This window comes from Pseudorca crassidens, chromosome 9 (assembly GCF_039906515.1).
Source record: "Pseudorca crassidens isolate mPseCra1 chromosome 9, mPseCra1.hap1, whole genome shotgun sequence".
Taxonomy (NCBI): Eukaryota; Metazoa; Chordata; class Mammalia; order Artiodactyla; family Delphinidae; genus Pseudorca; species Pseudorca crassidens.
In genome coordinates, this window is record NC_090304.1 from 66,417,796 (window position 1) to 66,445,254 (window position 27,459).

A 27,459-nucleotide genomic window follows, 5' to 3' on the forward strand; every position below is an offset into this window, starting at 1 on the left:
TTTGAATCAGAAACAATTTAACTTGAATTCTAGGCTCTACATCATTTAAATTCTTGAAGCCTCAGCTTCCTTACCTGTGATGGGAGTTATGATGTCTTCCTCACAATTTTGTTCACCCTGTAAGCCATTCATCCATTCAAAAATATTTAATGGGGCTTCCCTGGTGGCGCAGTGGTTGAGAGTCCACCTGCCGATGCCGCGGAGCGGCTGGGCCCGTGAGCCATGGCCACTGAGCCTGTGCATCCGGAGCCTGTGCTCCACAACGGGAGAGGCCACAACAGTGAGAGGCCCGCGTACCGCAAAAAAAAAAAAACCCAAAAACAAAAAAACAAACAACAAAAAAAATTTAATGAATGGCTATTATGGACCAGGTCCTCTTTTAGGCATTGGGGATACAGCTGTGAATATACTGGGCAAAGTCTCTACTCTGATGAAGTTGGTAGAGGGGTAGACAATAAATAAAAGAACAACAAAAACCACATGAAATTTTGAGATCATGGTAAATGTTCTTAAGAAAGTAAAACAAGGTTAGGTGGTAGATAGTGTCTTGAGGGTTTGGTTAGATTGGGTGTGGCCTGGCATGGATGGATGGAGTGCTATTGAGAAAGCTCCATGAGAGCTATAAGTAAAGACAGGCTGTATGTTTCTTAAGGGCAGATGCCATATTGTAATTTTCCCCAGTATGTCACATAAGGCCTGGTTTGTAGCAGTTATTCAGTATAAATTTTAAATGAATTTGTGCCTGGCTCCCAATAGGAGCTCACTTCATGAATTTTCTCTCTATACTTGTGAAAGCTGGTTTCCATGGCCTAAAAAATTCAATGTACACTATACAGGCTAACTGAAAATTCAAGCATACTGGTATTACAGAACCTTGACTCCATAATCACCATTCATCAACTATTTAATATGATCCGTCAAAGGCCGGGAGGTATACAAGATTAAAAAAAAAACACAGTAAGTAAGATAAAGTTGCACTCATTAGTCTGGCTAGGGATATGAAATATGTGCAAACAGAACTCTAATACAAGACAGTGCCTTATGAGGTCTTTTAGTGTGGTATGAAATGCTCTCAGTATATCAAGAGGAAGAAGAGCTCTTCCTGTAATGGGGTTCCAGGAAGGTTGAAGGAAGAAGTGAGTTTCGAACTGGGTCTGGAAAGATTTAAAAATGAAAATATAGGAGCAAATGCTTCTCAAGAATTATGTTTAAAATGAAATTCCCAAAAGCTTAATTCAGTACTTCTCAAACATGAGCCTTCATTGGATTGTTTAAAACACAGATTCCTGGCCCCCGTACCTAAAGTTTCTGATTCACTAAGTCTGGGGTAGGGCCCAAGAATGTGTATTTCTGACAAGTTGCCAGGTGATTCTCATGAAAGTCTCCAGGTATTTCTCCCAAACAGTGATGTGTGGTATCCCAGGCTGATGTCATTGCATCCCCCCTGTTCTATCATGGGGCATGAACAAAAGGGATGGATGTAAGAGATATGTGGGGTCATGTGTGTGTGTGTTTTCATTATGTGGGTAGATGCAGAATATTGGAATAAAGTTGGAGAATGGTCCATACTACACGACTAGGGGAAAATGTTACCCCTTTCATATCTCTCTGTTTTCCATTTTATACAACATGGACCTATCAACTCTTCTTCTGCCCTCTTCCGTCTACTTCCCAGACTCATACTACCTACCATAACATTAAAGAAATAGAATATTACTGTTCAATTGGGATCAAGAGCCACTGAGGTCATTAGAAACTCTCTAGTCTCAAGGTGACACAGCCTAGTTTGGAACTCTAGTCCCAGACACATCAGGGTCTTTCCTTGACCAGCCATATATGTTCCATCAGTTCCCCGATGCTTCCCTAGGGTGGGTTCCTTAATAAACTTTTAAATATTCATCTTACTCTTGAAGTTGCCCCTCTCATACACAATGTCTTTCCTCTTAAACCGATGATACTCACTGAAACATTATACAAATAAAGACTCAGGCAGCTAGTCCTGCCATGCTAGAGATATTGGGGGAGGGATATGCTGAATGGGCCCCTGACAGCACCATCACTACTTTACAATATCCCCCAGTCTGTCTCTGATTTCAGAATTCATATATCACAAATAATTATGATATTCTACCAATTAAAGATGCAGCCTGTTTCAGCATTAGTTATTTGATTTAACTGTTCCAATAAGAGTATTTTGTTTTTCAATTGATACAGAACTTACTAAACACAAAATACCAGCAGACATGTTCACTCCCATCACCATATTGCTGTTTTAGTTCAAAGATCTGAAAATCAAAATAACAAAGTATTTCTATTCTATTCCAATATACTATGGCCAACAATATTAGAAAAACAATGTGTTCTACTTTGTTCAGATTTTTAATGACAGATTTTCAATTGTTGTTTGTATAACTGGAAAGAACAAATCAAATAGCCTGGGCTATCTATAAGCTTGAAATTTATGAATCAAGCCTTGAAACTTAATATTGGGCCCTAACACTCACTTATAAATTATCTTCTACACCTTGGCCCAGCACTGCTTTATAGTAGATCCCCTAAATAACCAGAACTGGCTGTTCTATGGATGACTATTTCAAATGACAAGTAATCAAATCAATTCTACACCATGATTAGGCAAATCCTCCACCAAGAAAGATTAACTTCTCTCCTCTTGATGTCTTTCTTTAGCCAGAAATCTATAAGACATTGGCAGGAGTCACTGAAAGCTGAAATTCAAGTACAGTGAGAATATATCTAGAAAGTCTTATCTATGTTATATAGGCTTCCATTTATCCTTCTGCATTTTCGGATGTGAGGATGTGTAGAGTAGCGGGCTATGGGAAAAAGGAACATGAACAATGCTTTCCTGTTCTGAAGGGTAAACCTCTGTTTGTGTCCCTGACTGCCAGGGAAAAAATGTAGTCTGCTCAAGTGATAATACTTTGTTGGCCAAAGATGAATTGTGAGCTCAGTACCTGAGATGGACACAAACATAAGTTTAGAAGTTGCTGAGGATGGCAACAAGAAACATAGTGGAAAGGAAAGTGTAGGTAAAATGCTAAGGATTTCATCAAAAGTGAAAACATGACTTTTTTTTTTTAGATTCCGTATATACGGACTTGAGGACATGGGGAGGGGGAAGGGTAAGTTGGGACGAAGTGAGAGAGTGGCATTGACATATACACACTACCAAATGTCAAATAGCTAGCTAGTGGGAAGCAGCCACATAGCACAGAGAGATCAGCTCGGTGCTTTGTGACCACCTAGAGGGGTGGGATAGGGAAGGAGGGAGGGAGACGCAAAAGGAAGGGGATATGGGAATATATGTATATGCATATGTATAGCTGATTCACTTTGTTATAAAGCAGAAACTAACACACCGTTGTAAAGCAATTATACTCCAATAAAGCTGTTAAAAAACACACAAACAAACAAAAAAAACAAGAAAAAAACAGTGAAACTATAAGACGGGTAATACAGACATAAAGAATGTAGTCAATAAAATTACAAAGGAGCAATGCAATAGTGCCTAGACAGTGACCTGGAAGTGGTTTACACTTAAAAGATGCAGCAAATGATTTGAAAATGTGTCCATAATATATTGTTGTTGCTTTAAAAATTAAGCTACAAAAAAAGATAAACAGAGTTGAATTTTTAAATATTACTTAACAAAGTTTAGAGAAAAAGAGAGAAGGAGAAAAAGAAATTGATTTTGAAAAGTTATATAGAAAAGCTGGAAAATTACTCACAAAACAGTCAATCGTAGTTACCTCTGTGAGTGGAATTGGAGGGTCAGGGTTTCATAGATATACTTTATACTTCTGTAGCTTTTTAATTTGGAACACTAAATATAGCATGATGTAATGAAAAGAGTCTTGGGAATCAGAAATGCCTAAAAATGAAATTTTGCCTCAGCCATACTGTAACCTTATAAAATTATTTGTTTTCTCTACACTTTAGTTTCCTTGGCTCCTTAAAATGACAATCATTGTATGTGCATTACAAGTCAATAGGAATATCAAATGAGATCATACATATGAAAGACTATACACATGATTGTCATTCAATGTGTGATCTATTATTATTTGTCATATCCTCAGTCCCTTCTGGAAGAAAGGAAGAAGAATACAGTAGAATAATCATTCTTTTTTCCCTGTGAATCAAATACAATTTAAGAAAAAAAGAAATCCACAAGGTAGCATGCAAGGTCATCTGGGCAAATGAGTTTTTATGACTAGTTAAATGTCATAAGTATTCTTACAATATTTCATATACTACTGAAGCCATATGTTGCAAGTAACCCACAGGACAAAGTAGAAGTCTTGAAGTAAAGAATGGTCAAATGATTGTACAATGGATAAAAGGAAAAGGGCTTCATCATACTCCTTCAAGGGGCAGGGACCAGCTTACTCTCACCCCTCAACCTCTACTTTCTCTTTCATAATGGATGACTGCTCACTAGCCATGCCTGGAAATACTTAATTGTTCTATACCACATCTGGCCACTCACTCAACTATCTCAAAGCCTAGTAGCAATTAGTAACCGAGTTATAGTGCCCAACAGGCTACCGCAACAAAGGAAGCCAAGAACAGTTGCTTTATTAGATAAAATTAGCTTATGACAAAGTTTGAGATTTTCATACTGGTAAGAAACCCAAAACCCTGAGGTTGCAATACAGACCAGGCTTTCATAAATTAGTTGCCAAGTTAGGCCCTAAAAGGAAAAAAATTCTATATTATTTAGCATATTTATTAGACTATATGGTGATTAAATTCAACTTTGAATAAATGAAACTCAACAAGTATTCATTCAACATCATATACTCAGAACTGTGACAAATGCAATGAAAGACATCAAAGAAATTTGTCATCCTTTACCGAAAGAAGATTCCACTCTCATTAATTACAATTAACATCTATATAACACCTTACTCCAATAGAATTTTTAACAATTCAAATACCAGAATTGAACTACCATACTTTTTAGCTTATATATCAATGACCAAAGTATTCAGTGGCATTAATAAACACACAACATAATGTCAGGTATTAAAGAGAAAAAGTGCCCTGGTACATTTCTAATGGAGTTTTTTTCTGATCAAAACATTATAGAATTTATGACAGGAATAAAACTAAGAAGTTAATGAGGAAGAAAGAGCTGAGAATTATTTGGTAAAAGCACTACTAAAGGACTTCCCTGGTGGTGCAGTGGTTAAGAATCCACCTGCCAATGCAGGGGCCATGGGTTCAAGCCCTGGTCCATATATATACATATATGAACACTGGGGTGCACGTATCTTTCTCAATTACTGTTTTCCTTTCCTTTGCATATATACCAGGAGTGGAATTGCTGGATCTTATGGTAGTCCTACTTTTAGTTTTTTGAGGAACCTCCATACTTTTTTCCACAGTGGCTGCACCAGTTTACATTTCCACCAACAACGTACAAGGGTTCCCTTTTCTCCATATGCCCACCAACATTTATTATTTGTGTTCGTTTTGATGATAGCACTCTGACAGGTGTGAGGTGATAACTAGTTGTGGTTTCAATTCACATTTTTCTGATGATTAGCAATGTTGAGCAACTTTTATGAGCCTATTGGCCATCTGAATGTCTTCTTTGGAAAAATGTTTATTCAAGTCTTCTGCCCATTTTTGTAATCCAGTTGTTTGTCTATTTGATATTGAGTTGTACGAACTGTTTATATAGTTTGAAAATTAATCCCTTACTGATCATATCATTTGCAAATATTTTCTCTCATTCAGTAGGTTGTCTTTTCATTTTGTAAATAGTTTCCTTTGCTGTGCAAAAGGCTTTAACTTTAATTAGGTCCCATTTGTTTATTTTTGCTTTTATATCTTTTGCCGTAGGAGGCAGAACCAAACAAAAATGCTATAATTTATTTCAAAGAGTGTTTTGCCTATGTTTTCTTCTAGGAGTTTTAATAATATGTATGTGTATGGTTAAGAGTGGGACTTATGAAGGAAGATTAAAGGATGACTTACTGTAGAGGTAAGGTCTCTATCATAGTTTAATAACAACCTCATACTTGGTGTATGAACACTTTATATATTTAAATCTTCAAAATTTATTTTACAGTACCAAAAACTTTATTTTGAATGCAACCTTGATAGGATTATACATGGACAGGGAGAAATGCAATGCATTGCTTCCTAAGAAAGCTAGTGGTTAGTTAAATATACTTATATTACCTGAACTTTTATGCCAGCAATTATTTATTTAAAAAATTTATATTCTTGCTGTATTATACATTTAAAGAGTCATAAATATTGAACCTTAAAAATTGTTCATATCCTTTCAAGTTAATACAGGAATGTAATCTTCCTTCTTACTTGTGGTCTTTGTAGTTGTTTTTATTAATTTAGCTAAGAAAATTTTTTTAAACACTAAGGTAAACACCACATAAAATGTTCATTTATATGCTTTTATAATTGTAAAAAGTAAAAACATTTATTTCTGATCTGATTTTTATGATTTCTTTCCTTCTGCTAACTGGGTTTTTTTTGTTCTTCTTTCTCTAATTACTTTAGGTGCAAGGTTAGGTTGCTTATTCGAGATGTTTCCTGTTTCTTCAGGTAGGATTGTATTGCTATAAACTTCCCTCTTAGAACTACTTTTGCTGCATCCCATAGATTTTGGGTCGTTGTGTCTCCATTGTCATTTGTTTCTAGGTATTTTTTGATTTCCTCTTTGATTTCTTCAGTGATCACTTCGATATTAAGTAGTGTATTGTTTAGCCTCCATGTGTTTGTATTTTTTACAGATCTTTTCTTGTAATTGATATCTAGTCTCATAGCATTGTGGTCGGAAAAGATACTTGATATGATTTCAATTTTCTTAAATTTACCAAGGCTTGACTTGTAACCCAAGATATGATCTATCCTGGAGAATGTTCCATGAGCACTTGAGAAAAATGTGTATTCTGTTGTTTTTGGATGGAATGTCCTATAAATATCAATTAAGTCCATCTTGTTTAATGCATCATTTAAAGCTTGTGTTTCCTTATTTATTTTCATTTTGGATGATCTGTCCATTGGTGAAAGTGGCGTGTTAAAATCCCCAACTATGAATGTGTTGCTGTCGATTTCCCCTTTTATGGCTGTCAGTATTTGCCTTATGCATTGAGGTGCTCCTATTTTGAAATTAAAGATGATACAAATAGATGGAGAGATATACCATGTTCTTTGATTGGAAGAATCAACAATGTGAAAATAACTCTACTACCCAAAGCAATCTACAGATTCAATGCAATCCCTGTCAAACTACTACTAGCATTTTTCACAGACCTAGAACAAAAAATTTCACAATTTGTATGGAAACACAAAAGACCCCAAATAGCCAAAGCAACCTTGAGAACGAAAAACAGAGCTGAAGGGATCAGGCTCCCTGACTTCAGACTATACTACAAAGCTACAGGAATCAAGACAGTATGGTACTGGCACAAAAACAGAAAGATAGATCAATGGAACAGGATAGAAAGCCCAGAGATAAACCCACGCACATATGGTCACCTTATCTTTGATAAAGGAGGCAGGAATGTATAGTGGAGAAAGGACAGCCTCTTCAATAAGTGGTGCTGGGAAAACTGGACAGCTACATGTAAAAGTATGAGATTAGAACACTCCCTAACACCATACACAAAAATAAGCTCAAAATGGATTAAAGACCTAAATGTAAGGCCAGAAACTATCAAACTCTTAGAGGAAAACATAAGCAGAACACTCTATGATATAAATCACAGCAAGATCCTTTTTGACCCACCTCCTAGAGAAATGGAAATAAAAACAAACATGAACAAATGGGACCTAATGAAACTTAAAAGCTTTTGCACAGAAAAGGAAACCATAAACATGACCAAAAGACAACCCTCAGAATGGGAGAAAATATTTGCAAATGAAGCAACTGACAAAGGATTAATCTCCAAAATTTATAAGCAGCTCATGCAGCTCAACAACAAAAAAACAAACAACCCAATGCAAAAATGGGCAGAAGACCTAAATAGACATTTCTCCAAAGAAGATATACAGACTGCTAACAAACACATGAAAGAATGCTCAACTTCATTAATCATTAGAGAAATGCAAATCAAAACTACAATGAGATATCACCTCACACCAGTCAGAATGGCCATCATCAAAAAATCTAGAAACAATAAATGCTGGAGAGGGTGTGGAGAAAAGGGAACCCTCTTGTACTGCTGGTGGGAATGTAAATTGATACAGCCACTGTGGAGAACAGTATGGAGGTTCCTTAAAAAACTACAAATAGAACTACCATATGACCCAGCAATCCCACTACTGGGCATATACCCTGAGAAAACCATAATTCAAAAAGAGTCATGTACTAAAATGTTCATTGCAGCTCTATTTACAATAGCCCGGAGATGGAAACAACCTAAGTGCCCATCATCAGATGAATGGATAAAGAAGATGTGGCACATATATACAATGGAATATTACTCAGCCATAAAAAGAAACGAAATTGAGCTATTTGTAATGAGGTGGATAGACCTAGAGTCTGTCATACAGAGTGAAGTAAGTCAGAAAGAGAAAGACAAATACCGTATGCTAACACATATATATGGAGTCTAAGAAAAAAAATGTCATGAAGAACCTAGGAGTAAGACAGGAATAAAGACACAGACCTACTAGAGAATGGACTTGAGGATATGGGGAGGGGGAAGGGTAAGCTGTGACAAAGCGAGAGAGAGGCATGGACATATATACACTACCAAACGTAAGGTAGATAGCTAGTGGGAAGCAGCTGCATAGCACAGGGAGATCAGCTCGGTGCTTTGTGTCCGCCTGGAGGGGTGGGATAGGGAGGGTGGGAGGGAGGGAGACGCAAGAGGGAAGAGATATGGGAACATATGTATATGTATATCTGATTCACTTTGTTATAAAGCAGAAACTAACACACCATTGTAAAGCAATTATACTCCAATAATTGTAATTATACTCCAACATTGTAATAATTATACTCCAACATTGTTATACTCCAACATTGTAAAGCAATTATACTCCAGATGTAAAAAAAAAACTGTCAAATAAAAGAATAAATAAATAATTTATTAAATTATTAATAAATTAATTAAAATATATTAATTAATTAAAAAATAAAAGATATCAACTTAAAATTTAAAATAATAGTGATAAAAACATTAATTTCAGGAAAAAATAAAAATAAAAGAATAAAAGTCCACATGTCAAAAATAAAGAAAGAAAGAAAGAAAAATAGTCTAAGGGCCCCCAAATCTGTAATTTGTAGAAAAAAGGATATTAGATAACCATGGTTAATAACATTCATAAAGGGCATGGAAAATATGGGAAAATGTTCTCTTTACAATGCTAAGTTAAAAGATGTAAACAAAAAATACAAAATTATGTATAACTAGTTTTAAAATTGGTTATAACTAGTTATTAACACTGTGCATGAGAAAGATAAAAAGAAATAAAAATGTTTTATTTCTGTTGCATTGTTAATGACCTTTCAAATTATTTTTTTCTTTTCCAAATGTTAAATAATATCTATGTATTACTTTTGTATTTGGAAATAATGTATGTTTTTAAATATATCATTTGTGCCCTCCTTATTTTCACTTAGTATCATTTAGGTTGTTTTTAGACACCAGAATGAGAGGATAGGCATACTTCAAAGTGCAAATGTAACCCAAGGAGTTACATTTGAACCCATCACTAGGCCAAAATAAAAAATTATTATAATAACAAAATTAGTATTAACAGATGGTATTTATTGACTGCCTACTATGAACTACACACCATAAATAAGTGTTTTATATATTTTAAAAGGCTCATATAATTTACACAATAGATAGCTGATGTAGGTCAACCATTATTCTCATTTTCTGTGACTCAGTTTCCTCATCTATAAAACTGAGATAATAATGGTACTACCTCATAAGACTGATGTATTAAATGAATCCATGTACGTACAAATACTCAGAAAAGTGCCTGGACACCTGGTGAATGCCCTGCAACTGTTCTCTATCATCATCATCACCATCAATATCGGCAATCATTGAACAACTGATGAAGCTGAGATTTACAGAGGTTAAGTAACTTTCTCAAATTTTGGTCCCTTTAACCACAGAGCCTAAGCCCTTAAACTCAATGATAAAAGCAGTAAATAAATAAACTTTCAATTATAATGAAAAGACAGCTGCTTGTAAAACTGAGTGTCTTTAAAATAAAAATTCTCTGAATATTAAGCTTACTTTCCAACTGGTGTCCTGGCACCAGGAGCTCTGAGACCTTAGATGAGTTACTTAAATTTCTAAAACCTGAGTTTCTCTTTTCAAAAACTGACGTTGAAAAAAGAACGCAAAATAACAACAGCCAAGATTTTTTGAACTGTTATTGTTACAGTTAATGTTACTGTTTTTATCGTGGTGAAAATATCATTAATGAAGTCTTTGATTAGCATCTAATTGTCACAGTACTGTACTCAATATTTTGTAAAAGCATAGTTCAAGCTTATAGATCTTGGCACACGGTGAGTGTTCAATTAATATTTAATTAATTAATATATCAGGCAGCTTTAGATTTACAAAGTGCATTAACTGATTATTCAATTGACCATCATAACAAAACATGAGTAGAGAAAGGGCAGATATAGCCTTCTGACATCTTGCAAATGAGGATCCGTGTATTCAGAAAGGTTCAATGAACCGTCCAAGGTCATCCCAAAGTGGGAAATCAAATATGGTCTCTGGATTAATTCCAAGATTAATGCTCTTTCCACTGATCTCAAAACCAATTCTTCGATGCGCTACCTGGATCAAAAGTCAAGTTTTCCATATTCAAATTCAGTCACTTCAGCATGAGTTTCTGCTCTTCTTCAGGAATGGGTAAGTCTTATTTCAGTTGCCTTTCATCAGAAATTTGTACAATTTCTGAAAGTATACTCATGGCCACTTTATTGTATATTAAAAGCTTGAGAGCTTATTTTTCTTCTTCATGTTTCTAAATGATATTCTTTTTTTCTACTGATGGAACAAATGTTACACTCTCCCCAGCCTCTTGAAACCTTCTAATCAGATGCAATAATTTGCCCAAAGGCACGTAATAGACTCTGAGGCTAGAAGAGAAATTTCCTGACAAGTAAACCCAAATCACTATTCCCTATAGTCATAAAGTAACACAGCCTCCTTCAAGGAAGGCGTTTTTCAAGTAAGTGAAACCAATTCAGTACAATCATTAATTCTACTGATTACTCAAAAGAACTTGAAACATTTTAGAAGAGTTTAAGACTCAGAAAAGACTCAGAGAAGAGGGAGAGGTTTGAGAATTTCAAGAAAGAAGCAGATACCAAGTAACATCAAAACCAGAGATAGGTTTGAGATTATGAATAATTTCAACCAAAGAATGTTAAGTTTGTACCAAGAAAAATGTAGTATGATTAAAAGGGAGAAAAAGTGTTTTAAGTTTTCCTAGGGTTCCACATAAATAATTAGGTAATTTTCAGAAGTCTAAAATTCAAAAAACGAAATTATCTCAATTTTGTTAAACAAGCCAGAGAATGTCTTAATTACTAGTGACAATGTATTTTATAATTTATTGTTTGAGGTTGCCTGCTATATCCATTAGTGAGGGAGATTAAAATCTTTCCTTTTCATAAAAAAAATATTTTATTGGCACCTAAATCAGGCTTCCTATCTTGAATGGAACAGAAACTTCATACTAGTCCAGGGGGCATTAAACAGTATAAACAAAAGCATAACTAGGTCACCTGTAACGCTTCACATGGCTCCCCTCAATTCCAGAATATTAAGCACAAGGCAAGTATAAAACCATATTGTGTTAAACAAAAGGATGACACACTGCTTCTTTCTTTTTCTTATCGTTTTTTTCTTCCAACAGAGATATCCATCGCTATTCACCTTAGTCATGTAAACATCCTGCTTCTAGGAGCACATATCTCACTTGTATTATTTGGTAAGGACTGGTAAGTGGAGATTGTTTTGAGAAAAAAATCTTTAAACTCTCTATAATTTTCCAAATTACACTTAATAAAGACTTCTTTCTTTCAGTCTAGTTGCTTAATACAGTCATCCCTTGCCATACAGGTGTCACTTTATGGGTTCCTGCTTACACATAACGCTATTCTTTCTATAAAGGTACATTTTATATTAGTACGAGACCAGGGCTTGGTATGCATATGAGAAAAGCCATGTGCTGACAAGTGCTTCCATCTTACTTTTTTCATAGTGTGTACAACAGAGTCTAGCACATAACATATTCCCAATAAATGTTTAAACTAATGAGTAAATTAATTTACTTGTTGTAGCATCACATGGACCTCAAGTCCTATTAGGTATGCTTTTATATACTACATAGTTGTATTGAAACATACTGCACTTTGTCAAAAGTCTATAATATATTTTGTGTAAAATTTTCTCTCAAATCATCAAAAATGTTGCTACCAGTTTTCAATTATTTTTATAATTTCATGCAATTCAGCAAATGAAAGTACTTCCAAACCGCCAAATAATTTGGAATTTTCTCATTTTATTAGTTATCAATAACAGTTTACTGTTATCAATTATATATAAATATAAATTTATGTAATTAAAATTGCCAGCTTGATTCTTCAGCATATATTTTTTAATAAAACCTAAAGTTTCAACATTAAATGTAAGGAAAATTAATTATTGTTTATATTCTCACGCTGAACAAAAAGTGAGAATTAATTATGCTCATGTAATAAGGGATGAGTGTACTAACTTGGGAACTGAAAACAATCAAATTAAATTTCATTACAAATAATATAGCCAGATAGCTTGTTTAATTTTTTTCAGTGTCTTGATATAGTTTTTCCTCTCTTTTCTCAATTTACTTCAATAAAACATATTATCAGCTTCATTTTCAATTTAAAATTTTTCAAATTCCATGAAATTGAAATTAAACTAACACGATACTTCAATATGTCTTACTTATATATTTCTCCAGCTTCTCTAAGGGATAAAAAGCCACCATATGACAATGCAATAATACAGTTTTCCTTAATAAAAAATGGCCCTCTACTCTCATAAAGGAGAATCAAGGCTTGAAATCCTAACCCACATCTGGTGAAAAGCAGATATAGAACTTTGGAAAAGAAGTTATATAACCAAAGAAATATGAAGAAGGTTTATGAAGAAATTGTCAAAGACACAAATACTTGTTTTTAGAGTCCTTGAGAAAAGGACCAAAGACATACCCTTTTTACTCTATTTATCTTCTATCTACTTTTCATTGTAGCTATGGGTAGGGCCGACTTTCAGATAATATTAATAATAATACACTAATGATAGCATAAACATCTATACCTTGATACCACTTCATAGATTATAAAAAACAGATAATTTCTGATAACACATTAAATAATTGATGAATAAGTTATTATTACTGTCATTGTTATATCTGAGCTATAATGATGTGTAAGAGAGCATCAGTTTTGTTTTCAAACTAGTATAGCTATTAAATATAGACTGGTTTATTTCCAAGGTCCATATTATATCCTTTTGTCTTTAAACTCAAGCCTATGGAATGCCTCAATGTGCTACAACTTTGCTTGCATTAACAAAGTTGCAGTTACTGACTAGTGAAGGGGCTGGAGCATGTCCAATTTGAAATTTACAAAGAAGTTATATAACCATTGGGCAAAATTATTTTTTTACTACAAAAGATATTCATGCTTTTTATAAAAGTGACAATTCAGAAGTGCTTGAAGTACAGCACTAATTTTCCATCTTCAACCTCCTGTTTCCACACCCCCTTCCCCTCCTGACACACACTGAAGATTATGGTGTTAACAGTCTAGCAGCTCTGGGACTTTCCAGACCTTGTTCATTTTACTACACCATAATGCATCTCAGCAGTTGGAGGAGAGGTGGTGGGATCTAGTTATAATTGTTCCAAAGCACTAAGCATCCTATGTTGTAATATATGATTACAGACTCAATTTTCAAAAGGAAAATTGGGAAGAATCTAAAACTCACTACGTTTACTGGTCACTTTCCTGGCTAATTTTGCATTTCATTCAATAATCAATTTTAAATAAGCAAAGCCAAACTGAAACATTACTGATGGGTTTTTCTTCATGTCCAAGATAAGGCAAGGCGAGTCCGTGGCAGGCTAATTTAGAAGGTACTTATTGAACACTTTGTGCCAAACTTAACAATAACTGCTTTCTGTTTACTTTTTACAACTGTCTTATGGGGCAGGTATTATTATCTCAGTTTAATAATGATGAAATTATATTAACTTACTTGTGCAAAGTCCCTCTAACTAGCAAGGATATTAATGAGGATTTTCATTCAAACCTGCCTGTGTTCATACTACTACTTAAAGTGATTCCAAAGGGTTAAGAAACTAAATTCCTGAGATGTCCATGTCTTTGCAACAAACTGAATTTAAGGTCATGACTCCACTGTAGCTTGCCTATTTTATGAAACAACTTTTACTTCTAAAAGCGCTGTCTCACGTCTTACCTCACTTTATTTTACTAATGGTATTTGGCCTGATCTTCACGTTCTAAAGAGACCTTAAATTTAGACTTGACTATATTATCAAATGAAAAGACATATAATCATTGGAAACTCAGAACACTGAAATAAGACTGTTACTTTATATGTAAAGTATATATAAAGTTACTTTATATGTACTTGTGCTTTATTACACACCACATCACATGGTGCATCATGACTTATTCTATATAACCAAGGAATCACCTTATAAATAGCGTAACTACATCACATTGTATTTTAATGTGTTTATGTGTATGCATGTGTTGGAGGGGGTTAGATGTGCTAATGTGTTATATATAAACTTTTAATACCAAAATTATATAATACCTTTCGGCATTTATTTCTTAATATACTGGATTGGGATACTCAAACAATAAAATGTTCCTATGCTTGTCTTGATCTCTGATAAAAACTAGGGCTGAGAACTTGTCTTCAACCTCCTGTACTAGAGTCCTCGACACTGTCCTATGTTGACGCTTAGGCCATTTATCATTAACCATATATGAATTATTTTTATTTTGCTCAAAGTCTCTACCATTTCCCACCATGGATACTTTGGAATTCTTGCTTGTTCTTAATAACAAGGCTTAAGATCCACCCATCTAGGAGAGACAAACCAAATGACATTGTCACAGAAGCATAAACCTTTGTATGTGACTTGCATTTCTCTAAAAAATAAAAAAATTGACAATGTTAAAGAGAAAAGTAGAGTAAGTTGCTTTTAAGCTTATTTTTTAGCTGTAAGACATAGTAAGAAAAACACTGTAAATGGTAACTGTAGTACACATATGGCTATATGCAACTAAAATAAAAATTTACAGAGCAATATCTACTCTTACTATCATGTAATATACTGATATTTATATTCTCCTCTATCCTATTTTATTCTACTGTATACTAACTGCTGGTCTCAGGCCACTAAATTGGTTTCACAATTAATTCATGGGTTGTGATGTAATTTTTGAAGCAACACTGACTAGATATTCTCTCATTTTAAAAGATCCTTTGTGTATGTGTGAAAAATGATGCATAAAATGCATACCTGGGGCACGATCTCTGGGTTTAAAGTCCTCTGAGATAAACATATCTGACTATCATATCTCTTGCCAAAAAGTATCCTCAATTCAACATTTGGTTAAATTGAGAAGTCTTTCTGGAGTATTTGCAAATGTGCCAAGATGAGATTTTATAACTCCTAGTTCTGACGAATTCCAAAGAAGTTTTTTATACATAAGGCTACAGCATTTAACAATATGTCTTCCTGCTCTTAAAAACTTGGTACCATACGGCTTCCTCCCATAATTGGCATCTGAAGGACGGATTGTGGCGTCTGCAATGGAGACGAGAATAGAAACAACCTACAGTCTGTACTCATCAACAGGCTCACAAAAAGGTCTTCTATGAGGTTAACTTGTTGCCACATGCCTCCTCCTTAATTTATTTTCTTTTTACTGTAATTAAATCTTTCCATGGGAACAAGGAATGGTGTTGCTTTCAAAGCCAGATAAAAAGACACATGAAATATGCTCAAAAGATATTCTCAGAAGGGAAACGAATAGTGTCTTCTTATTTCCTATGGAGGGAAGAGAATCAATAGATGTGCATTCTACTGCTCCTTGAAGCCACAACTACCCCAGTACACAGGAAGGGAGTTTGGACTTTTAATTAAAAAGAGTTGGCCTTGGGTTCAATTTTTGCTCTGTCGCTAAGTAGCTACAGTATTCGAAAAAAATCACTTTCTCTTTCCATACCTGTTCTCTAACTTAAAAAATGGTAACTTTATCAGACTGTGTTATGGGATAAATGAATCAAGTAGAAAATTAATGACATATAGTATAAACGACCATGTTTTAACACACAGAATAATAGAATCTCAATTAAACAACATTTGGTTGTCAGGAAAGGGAGTTACCAAAAGGACAAATAATCCAACTCCCTCATCTCCCAGCTGAGGTTTAAATTCATTTTTCCAGATCCCCTCCACGTGGTTATGTATACCAGGCTTGTGCACAGGAGTTACCAAGAATTTAACTCACTACCTCCTAAGAGAGGCAATTCTTTCACTGAATGTGGAAACAAAATTTTGGACAGGAATCTTGAGTTGTGAGACCCAACTTTGTTAACAATCATGTACAAGTAAGGCCAAATTACTTGTCCATACTATTTCCTCAAATGTAAGATAAAGGAGTTATTAAATGCTTACCTAAGACACTTCACACTGTTAACACAGTGTTAACATTCTATAGAGCTAACAGTAGTTTTTGTGTCTGAATTATCATCATGACCATCTGAAAAGTCATCTCAACTCTCAACACTATTCAACCCCTGAAGAAACAAAATGAAATCCCCTTAAAAAGTACTCAGTAGTGCCCATACTGACATTTCTCATCTTTCCAAACTAAATTGTTATCTTGATATAATCACAGTTAGTAGAAAAGGTGTGATGGAAAAAGTGCGTTCCCACTTTTTAGAAGGTAAACTAAACACATAGACTATGAATCACATTCAAGGTCTTTCATCCAAAACTTGTTATCAACTTTTTAAATAATTGATGGAAAAACCGTATCATAACCTGAAAGTTAGACGATATTTTAATGATGTCACATTACTAGTACCACTTACTGGTACATTTTTCCCCCAGAGCATCACTGAGATGTTTTTTTGGCTAGAAAAAATTAGCATTCCTTTATCATTAGGTGGAAGTAACAAATTCAAGAACCAGTGCAAACACAAAAGGGAGTTGGGTGTGAAAAGCATTTTACAATTAATCAAGGGAGGCATTTTGGCATCTCATTTTTATAAAGAGGCAAAACTGTGAAAAATTACAAGTGCCTGCTACAGATCCACAAGCTATATATTCATTAAGTGTGAGCTGGATACTACTTTAACACAAATACACTCATTCACCAAATAGTCTTTGAGCCCCTACTATGTGCTGGGCACTCTGACAGGCCCTGGGCAGGTACAGTGGAGTTTCAACTAAAGCCAGCAAAAACTGTGAAGTGTGAAAATCCTGTACGTCATCCATAAAGCACAGTATGTATGGTTTGTGCCAACTGGTAATTCCTTTCCTCAATGAAACTGAGCTGTATCAAGAGGAAGCATGTAATAATGGAATATATGCAAGTGTCTGACTACTTAAAGCATCCAAACTTTCAGGAAGTTATCAAACCTCTAGCTTTGAACCAGAAGTATGGGTAAAGCATTTTAAATGTCCTTTCTTGCCCACAGCAATTATTCCATTGAAATCTCAATAATATTAATGCACGTTAATACATTTATCTTGTTTTGATTTTGAAGTTTAAACATTGTCGTAGTATCCTATTTGGGAGGGGCAGTTCAAGTTTAGTCATTGGGATGAAAACGCTTATCCTGGACTCTACCTTGAAGGTATTTATTATTGCACATGAATTTGTGGTTAGGTAGGTAATGTTTATAGTTTCAGTTAGGATATATTGTATGATTGAAATTGACTGTGGGTCAGGAAGGCAACCGTGTGGCTCTTCACTGGGTGCTCTCACATAGTTGAGGTCAAGTGGCCTAAGACGGCCTCATCTGGAAAACCTGGCAGCACTCATCCTTCACAAGGTGATGACAGGGTTCTAAGACAGATAGACTAGGAAAAAAGTCTTCATTTCCACCAAGTTCTATTGACCAAAGCAGTCACATGGCTAGTGCCGCATGAGAGTAGAAGGGAACTATTAAGTTACAAAGCAAAGGGGTCATCAATGAAAATCATCAGAGCCAAAGCAATGGATCTGCTACACCCCTAAACAGGCAAGCACCATAGACTCTGTACTGTCATGGGCACATGTACCAAGGTTTCCCAATGTATGGAGGCAAAGGACCCCTTAAATTTTCTTAGAGCAGAGACAGTGGCAACTGGACTGTCTCCTTTACAAAGAATACAGTTTTTTCTTCTCAGTTACTGCACGCTCCTTTCACAGCTGCAGAGCTAGAGTGGTTTGTATTTTTTTCTTTTTTTGTTTTCATACATTTAATCTCCTTGCCTTGAAGGCCTGGACAATATGTGTGCCTAATATAACAAGCCACCATAAATATATAGTCCTGTAGCCTACGGAAAAACATAAACCAAGGAAATGCAAGTGGAGGAGATTAACCTTGAAGCTGAAACCCAAGGCTTCTTGTGCTTGTGCTCTCCTCTGAAATTCTGCGATGCCACACACGTTCTCAAAGGAACATCTTGTGTTAGCTGCCAAGAGGACTGAGAGACAAAGTACTGCACGTTTAGGTATAATGTAAATGGGCAACGTGGGGGAACAAAAAGCTTTTTTGAAAATAAGACAATGTCTTTTTATAGACCTCAATGCCTGTGTGAAAGCATTTGGAAATTTCCATACTCTTCAAGAAAGAAGAATATCAACTGAGTGAAAAAAGGTAATTATACAGACATGGGAGTAAGTTTGAGATACTCAGGTAGGATGATCTAGGGCTAAAGAGAACTGTCCCAATCCAGCCATAGAAAGAGGCTCAGGTGAGAACTGGTATTGTCATTTCATGGGAAGTCCCGCAGGGGCTTCCTGAAGGGCCAGACAACAGAAACCCAGGCATCACCTTGGGGACTTCCACAGTACCCAGCAGAGCTGTACCTTGTTACTCAAGCACTTTTCTGATCCTGGAGGTAAATTTTACCTTGTAAAACTTCCTACTCCACTGCTCCTATGCCGATAAATTTTAAGACAAAATACCATGTAACCTCACTAGCCACTTACTCACTGAGGATCCAAGCAATATAAATACCCTTTGATTAAACCACATAAAACAATAAACCAAAAAGCATTTCTTCCAGTCTTCAATGTTTGTATTCAAAGTTTGTTCTCTCCTAAATTCTGGTGGTACCTTCCAAATATTTTGCCCAAATTTGTCAACAAAATTTCTATTGGCCTATTTTTGAAAAAATAATTAAATTTGCCTGAATTTGGCAATAAGTTTTTACTGACTTTTCTTGCCCACAAATAGAATATTTTCTCTTAATTATTATGTTGCAATAGGTAGTCTATGCTTGTAATACACAACTTCAAATGTTTGCATGTAGAAATTATATAAAAGAAAGTCTCTTCCATTCCACCCTATTCCTTAACTCCTTAGAATTCCTACCCAGAAGGAGCAACTGTTATCAGTTTTGCTCTTCTCTGAGAACAATTCTATGAATATTCAATCAAATGATTTTTACAAACTCCATTTTATACAAATAACATACCATTTACATAGAACTGTGCTTTGCTTTTTTCACTTAAAATGATCTTGGAGATCATTATGATCTCATTACCTACAGAGTGTCTCATAAATTTTAATAGCTACCTAATAATATACTTTACGGATGCATTATAATTTATTTTATTGTATCACTCAGTATAGGGATATAATTAGGTTGGAAAAAACATTAAATTAGTAAGAGTCAAAGGTCATGATGATGAGTTTCTCTTTGAACACAATCTTGGATTAGCATCTCCTACAGACTGATCAAGGCCTACTCTTCTGAAGCTAGATGGAAGTTCCTAATGAAATTTATGATTGATCTGAGGTAAACCAAACATAGCTTCATCCTTGGTCTCTTGCAAACATGTTTTTTTACTTTCTCACCTTCTCATATTTCCTCATGCCCTTTACTGGAAACCCATGCCTTCTTAATTTTCACCAGTTGTCAGTATTCTTCCTATTAAAATTCCACTGTCAAATTCATTTCCTTCTCTAAGACTTCCACCATGGCCTCCATCACCATAGAGCAGGATGTGATTTTTTTCTCCTTCAATTTACTTGAGAAACATTTGTAACTCCGTGTCATCTTGAATTATGGTTATGGAAGTATTAGTGCGTGCTCCATCTCCTTTGCCAGACTGCTTGCCCATTGAGGGTGGTAATGTACAAAACATAGGGCTGTCCTTCACAGGACTATTAGAGCCTTTTGTATATTTTGACTTAATAAATATGTGCTGCATAAATATATATCCTCTGGGTGTGATTCTATTGGATTCTGCTGAATTAGAATAGGGCACTGAATTAGCAGTTAGTAGCTGTGAGCCCTCCTTCTGCCTCTGAAGTTGCTATCAGGTAGTTATTGGATGAAGTATATAGACTCTTAAAACATTCGTATTTTAAAAATGGAATAAAATATCTGGACTATCTAGATCACTGCTTGTTGTGAGAATCAAATGAAATAGTGGTTTTATAAGAAAACTCTCAGCATTAGGAAAAAAAATCAAAGGTCTCCTAGTCCAATGACCTATCCATTGATCAAAATCTCTATATATCAACATCTTTGTACGTAAACCATAAACTTATGTATGAAAATTTCCAGAGGCATAGAAGTATCAATCCAGTATAGAAGGCCATTTTATGTTTGTGCAGCTCTGAATATTGTTAAGAGTGGCCATACAGTGAAATCCATGTTATGTCACTTGATAATGAAAAGTTTGCTATATCTAATTGGTGACAGGCTCCCAATCTCTGAAGTAGTCTTACTCTGGTCATTTCATTAATTTCCCAATAACTCAATCCCACTTTTACAAGATTAGATTGTTTGGAACACAGTGACAGTGTTATTACAGAATTTTAAAATCTCAACTGAGATTTGAACCTCACGAACATTCAAATCTCAGCTCTTTCACTTAATTCTTGACATTAGGCATGTGGCTTACATTTTCTATGCTTCAGTTCCCTCATTTGTAAAGTGGGGATCAAAACGTAATCTATCTCATAGGTTTGTTTGTTTGAGTACTATCAATAAATATCTTTATAGAATATATATATGAAAAAAACCTTTTCATAGTGCCTCAGTAGTTGATAGCTATAATTAACTTTCAATGTTATTCTCCGGTCTATTGATCCAACAGAAATGACTTTGTATAATGTAACAATGTGTCCATATTGGCTATATTGGATGAAATATACTTACACAAGAGATTAAATGATCTGAATATATTATGATTTGATTTTATTTTAAGAAATAAAAAATTTTTAAAAACAGAAAAAAATTCATTAATTAAAAAAATAAAGTAAAAATCTCAACTAATCCTAACAATGATCTAATGAGCTATACAAAGTCTTGTGTACTTTCTTCGTTATACTGTAGTGTTTAGCATAGGCAGTATGCTGTCCTAGAAAGAGTGCTACATAATGAGTAAGCCTCACAATGTGGGTATCTTAACCTCTGTAGGTGAAATCAAACCTATCCCAAACAGCGTTGGTTGAGAACTAACAAATAATGTATAAAACGCATTTGAAAAGCACCATCAACAATAATCAGGGCTGATACTATTATTATCTGGTATAGAACCTCAGTCATATTTTCCTTCCTCACTATGATTTCCACATAAAGAAGCAATAAATTTCAAAGCAAACTAATGCTGAATTATTAAAACTTATACTTCCTGAGAATGTCCTATACAAGGATAGAACTAATTCATACACATCTCCATTTCAGATTTAACGATACACTCTACTGAAAAATAGTTGTAAGACTAAACCGTTTGGTAGTTTTCTATTACAACATACCTGGGCCAGAACTGGCTGCCTGCAGGCCTTATGTGTATGTATGTGTACCTCCCTTTAACTATCAGAAACTCTCAGGTACTCAGAGCAAACTTACAGTGTTAAAACGTAAGGAGTTCAAAGGAGATCTAGAAATCTTAAAAATCCCTAGCATTGTTATAGAAGATGTACAAATAATGTAACACGTAAACCAAAAAAAAGTATCCATTTTGCCAACTGATGGTCGCATAATCACTCATGTTAGCTTATATCTATTTTGCTCTAGACATCTGCCATCCCGTCCCTTCTTACATAACTGAGCCACTCAAAAGATCTCAAATAATTAGGACAATTTTAGCCCTCCAAAACTTGAAAGTTTAACTGGGAAGCTATCAGGTGCACAAGACATACTCGGTGTAAAGAAAACTTACCTTCTGTGTGCACCGCTGACACATAGGTCCAGTTGTACCTCTTCACTATGTCCACCATGGCCCGTGCCTGCTGGGCATCTGAAGGCACGACCCTCATGAAGTACTTGAACAGAGTTTTGTCGCTCAGATCCATGCTTGTTGCCGAGTAAGCAATTTGAGGTATGTTGAAAAGCTGGAGCAAGTTCTGGACCTGAATGGCCACAGAACTGGAGCCAGGCCCGATGACCCCGACTATGGGCTTCTTGGAGCGGAAGGAAGAGGAAGAGCCATCCACACAGCGCACCAAGCCTTCTTCTTCTTCGGAAGAAATGAGGGAGTCCCTTATAAACTCAATGCTCTGCTCTAGGGCCACGGCCGAATGCCAGCAGGAGTCCCTGATCTCGCAGCCCAGGGTGATGTTGGGCAAGAGCGTGGGGTCTGAGTTGATCCTTTCCAGGGTGTGCAGCATGGCCTCCACCCTCTGAATGCCATACTGTTCACGAACTGCCCCACACTTCCGCTCATGAACTTTGTCCACAGTGGGCTGGTGGTGGACAGAAAAGAGAGCCCCGATAATGATGTCACCAGGCATGTGAGCCACCACCCTCCTCTCACTGGACTGTGCGCTCCCACGGACATCTTCTTTCAAAAGCAGGACTGACAGGATCAACAGAAGGACCATTTTAGGAAAGGAGTTCAAGCTAATAAAGACAGCATGGTGGGGAAAATTTAGGCGAGTTCTGAGAGAGAGAATCCGGTGATGTCCTATGGTGAGCCGCAAACCAAAAAATCAGTCAGTGATTTAGATGTGCTCTCTAAAGGACCACCATGTCCCCAGGGACCATTTAGTTAGATGCATCCATATGTGATCACGATCTTCAAAACCTGGGGAAAAAAAATAGAATGGGGATTGAGCAACGTAAGTGCAACCGGATTGGGAAGCTCGAACAGTCTATGCTAACAGAGAAAGAGAGGTCTTTCTGATGTAGGTAACTTGAGAAAAAGAATCCAAAAATCTTTCTGACTCTTCTTCGCCTGTCTCCTTTGTGATTCTGTGATTGGATAAAAGCAGCTGATACAGCTTCTTGATCCTACCTGGCTTAGGTTAATATTGTTTTCATTTGCTCATCTGGAGTACACAAAACCAAATCTCATGTGTGGGAGGCCCAACTATACTCTGACACGAAGGTGAGGGAACGCACCTAAAAGAAGTATGCCATGAACAGAAATCTTCAAAAAAACCCAAATATTAGACATTGGTGATCCCAATAATAACGACGGTATTTTTGTGTGTTTGTTTTAGAAATGCTCTTTGTGTCCTTCCAAATTTTCAGCATTAAGCATGTACTGATTACGCGATGAAAAAATAAAGTTACTTTAAAAAAAAGCCTACAAACCCCATCTTCAAATGCAATGTAAAGCAAGTTGAATAACATTCCCAACAAGTATTGAGCTTAGTTTCCATACAATATAGACCAAAGACAAATGAGGTCAGATCAGTATTTTCACGTTAAATGAACTATAGGATAGAAGAGGGTTGGAAGATTACAAAGTAAAATGCCCCCAAAGGCATACAAAGGCATAGTGCACTGGTACCAATTTTTGCAGAAAAGAATATTCAGGTTCAAATTCCAGTTCTGCTACAAAGAACTACTACTAAATTATTTAACCTCTCAGCACCAGAATTTTGTCATCTGAAAAATGGGGATCATATGTGCTAGGCTGCCCTTATGGGAATCAATATAAGATACCAACTGTGCAAATGTTTTGTATATTGAAAACGGCTATATATATTCAAGACATGATTTTTTTCTGTTATTAAATTTCCAAGGGCCTTCTGTGGCTAGGTGGTGAGGACAGAAAATTCTCTGGCAACACACTCAGTTCTCCAGAGTCTTCAAAGTAATTACAGAGTCTTGTAATAAAACTGACAGTAATCAGTCCTTTACCCTGATCCAGGAAAAATTTCCACATCATGAAGATTCAAAGGGCTGGAGGGATGCATATTTGGAACTATACTTCCAAGTAGAAACTTAGTATAGCTATGAATATAGTCATCTATTTTAGTTTAAACTCCTGCGGAAGAAGAAAATTTTGTCCCAGGTTGCCTACAGCAAATTCTAGCATGATTTGTAAAAGAGAACTGACAAATTAGTGATCTGGGTTATTTAAAGGATTGTTTAAGAGACTTATTTTGTAAGTTATTAGCTCTGCCAGCCAAAGATCTCAAGTTGTTTTAAAGTGACTCCCTAAGCATCACCTTTCAAAGACAGGTGATGTTGCTTCAGGAGTTTATGCAATTATGATGTTTCCTCAAGAACACCAATAGTTTTCAAGACTCATCAGATCTGCAAAAATTCTAGTCAGGACACATAATGAATATAACCTGAATCACATTTCTAATCACTCTCACCCTCATTTTCACCATTTCCTTCCACTGTTTCCAATGGCAACAGAGAAATGCTCCCTCTGTACAGTGCCAAACACTAAAACACACACACACACACACACACACACACACACACACACACACACACACACCTCATCAAATAGCTACATGCTCCAGAGTAACTAGATTTTTAGCAATATTTAGGGGAAAAATCAGCTTTGGTATGGAAGTTGGCATTGTAGACAAGGGGGAAGGAAACAAAGACATATTAATTTTCTCGTTGGGAAATTATCTGAATATTCTCAAGCTTTCCCTTCACTTTACTTAGACCAAAGACTTGGGGACCAATGCTTATTATCATGGTCATGTGAATTCTACTTCAGACAAAAAAAAAATCTGAAGTAAAAGGAATCACAATTTCTCATTAAATCCAGAATGTTAGTAAGCAAATCCAGTAACAAAACAGGACTCATTTTTATTATGTAAGAGCATCAAAGCGACATGAGAGACTAGAAGTGGCCCATCAAACTGATGAACCTAAAATATCGATCTCATGCATTTTATGTTAGAGTTATTTCCAGCAAGCCCCATGTACTGAGAATATATATTGATACACACACACACACACACACATATATATATATGTAACTTCCTATGATAGGCTAAATTAATTACTTAACTCATTCAACAAATACCTATTAACTACAGAGTGGCAAAGACTAATATAACAAAGAAGTACAGTGATGTGCATCGATAATCACCATCATTATCTTTCATTGAGCGCCCATCATACACCAGGCGTTTATTCACTAACTCATTAATCATATATTGATGGCCTGCCTATGCTATGACTCTCTCCTGGGAATCAAACATTCAAGAGAAAACAGGGTGTACATGCTCCCTATACTCATGGGGCTTACAAATCAGTACTCTAAAACAGCGGTCCCCAGCCTTTTTGGTACCAGAGACCGGTTTCCCGGAAGACAATTTTTCCACGGAAGTGGGGGGGGGGGGATGGGGGGGATGATGATTCAGGCGGTAACGCAAACAACGGAGAGCAATGGGGAGCGGCAATGAAGTTGCACTTGCTCGCCGCTCACCTCTTGCCGTGAGGCCTGGTTCCTAACAGGACGGTCTGGTACCAGTCCAAGGCCCAGGGGTTGGGGATCCCCGCTCTAAAAGGTGACTTGAACTGGAACCTGATGAGTGCAAAGGACAATAAAATGAAGAATGAAGTCAGTCATGTGAAAAGTGTGGCTAGAACATAAATAACGAGCGCAATTATGGCACAAAATGAGGTTGGAAAGATACGGAACGGCCAGACCATGTAGGATCTCGTAGGCTCTTAAGGAATTTGGAACTCAAGTGCAACAGAAAGCCACTGAGGAAGTGTAAACAAACGACTGGCACAATCCAATCGTAGAAAAGATTCTCCCAGCTCCTCATTGTTCCGGAGAGTGGACTTGAGAAATCTGAGACTCTTACAATACTCTAGGTAAGAGATGATAGTGGCTTGGCTATGATTGGTGACAGTGGATATGGAGAGAAGTGGACACAGTCAGATATCTTTTGCAAGTAGAATCAACTGGACTTGCTGACGGACTGGATGTGGGTAAGGTAGAGAGGAATCAGTGTCTACTCCTAGGTTTTGAGTCTAACAAACTAGTATATTCTGGTATCATTAAAAGGGATGGAACTGACTGGAACAGAAACAGATGGGCTCAAGGGAAAACAATGATTTTCTTTTGAACATGTTAAATTTGAGATGGTTTGGAAGCATCCAGGTATAGCTGTCAAAGAGGAAGGAAGATATGTAAGCGTGGACCGAGAGGAGTTTTTTGGCTTAAAGATGTAAACCGGGGGCCACCAATATATAAACCCTTTGAAATGAATAAAATTACCTAGAGAGCAAGTATAAATAAAGAAAAGGTGGGGCTGAAACGTAAGCCCCACAGAGAGGTAAGGCTGTGGGAAAGCCAGCTAAGGAAACAGAGGCAGCTCAGAAAGTAAGGAGAGAAAGCAAGAACATGTGATATCAGAGATGCCAAAAGAGAATGTCCTGGGCACTTTATAGTTGCAGACATATGCAAGGCTTTCATGCTTCTCGTTCCCCCAGAAGATATTATATTCTATGTGCATTGTGTATCTGCGTCTGTATGTGGGTATGTCTGTATGTGTGGTATGTGTGTGTCAATAATCCTTATAACAACCCTGAGATGTAGGTATTATTTTATTCTATTTTCCTAATGATGTAATGGGTTTTAATAACTTAAAAACAAGCCAATCATGGAATGATGGAGCTAGAATTCATGTCTATGCCTAGTGACTCCATAACATACTCTTATTATCATCTTTTGTCACCTTACCACCCCTTCTGCCAAGAGAGGTATTTCCAAAGTCCATGAAAACTGAGAGGGGCCACCCAAACACAGTTTGAACTTCCACAGGAGCTAGAATCTAACAGGAGTTTGCTTAAAAAATAGTGATGAACATTTCAGGAAAAGAGATGATTCATACCTAGAAGGTACAAATGTGTACGACTATCTGGCACAAATATATTTTTATTGCCCTGGCATCCCCTACTAGATTATGACCTGCCAGATTATAAATCAATGATTAT

The 27,459-nt window shown here is 36.0% G+C and overlaps 1 protein-coding gene across 4 annotated transcripts in view; it reads right to left on the reverse strand.

The window, feature by feature from the left end:
* Window positions 1–27,459, reverse strand: part of GRM5 (glutamate metabotropic receptor 5) — a 548,940-nt gene that overhangs the window by 508,818 nt on the left and 12,663 nt on the right. For all 4 annotated transcript variants that reach the window (XM_067750657.1, XM_067750656.1, XM_067750658.1 and 1 more), the window contains one exon: window positions 22,472–23,335. In XM_067750657.1, the coding sequence (XP_067606758.1) occupies window positions 22,472–23,132 (661 nt within the window). In that variant the 5' untranslated portion in view covers window positions 23,133–23,335. The remainder of the gene's footprint in view (window positions 1–22,471; window positions 23,336–27,459) is intronic.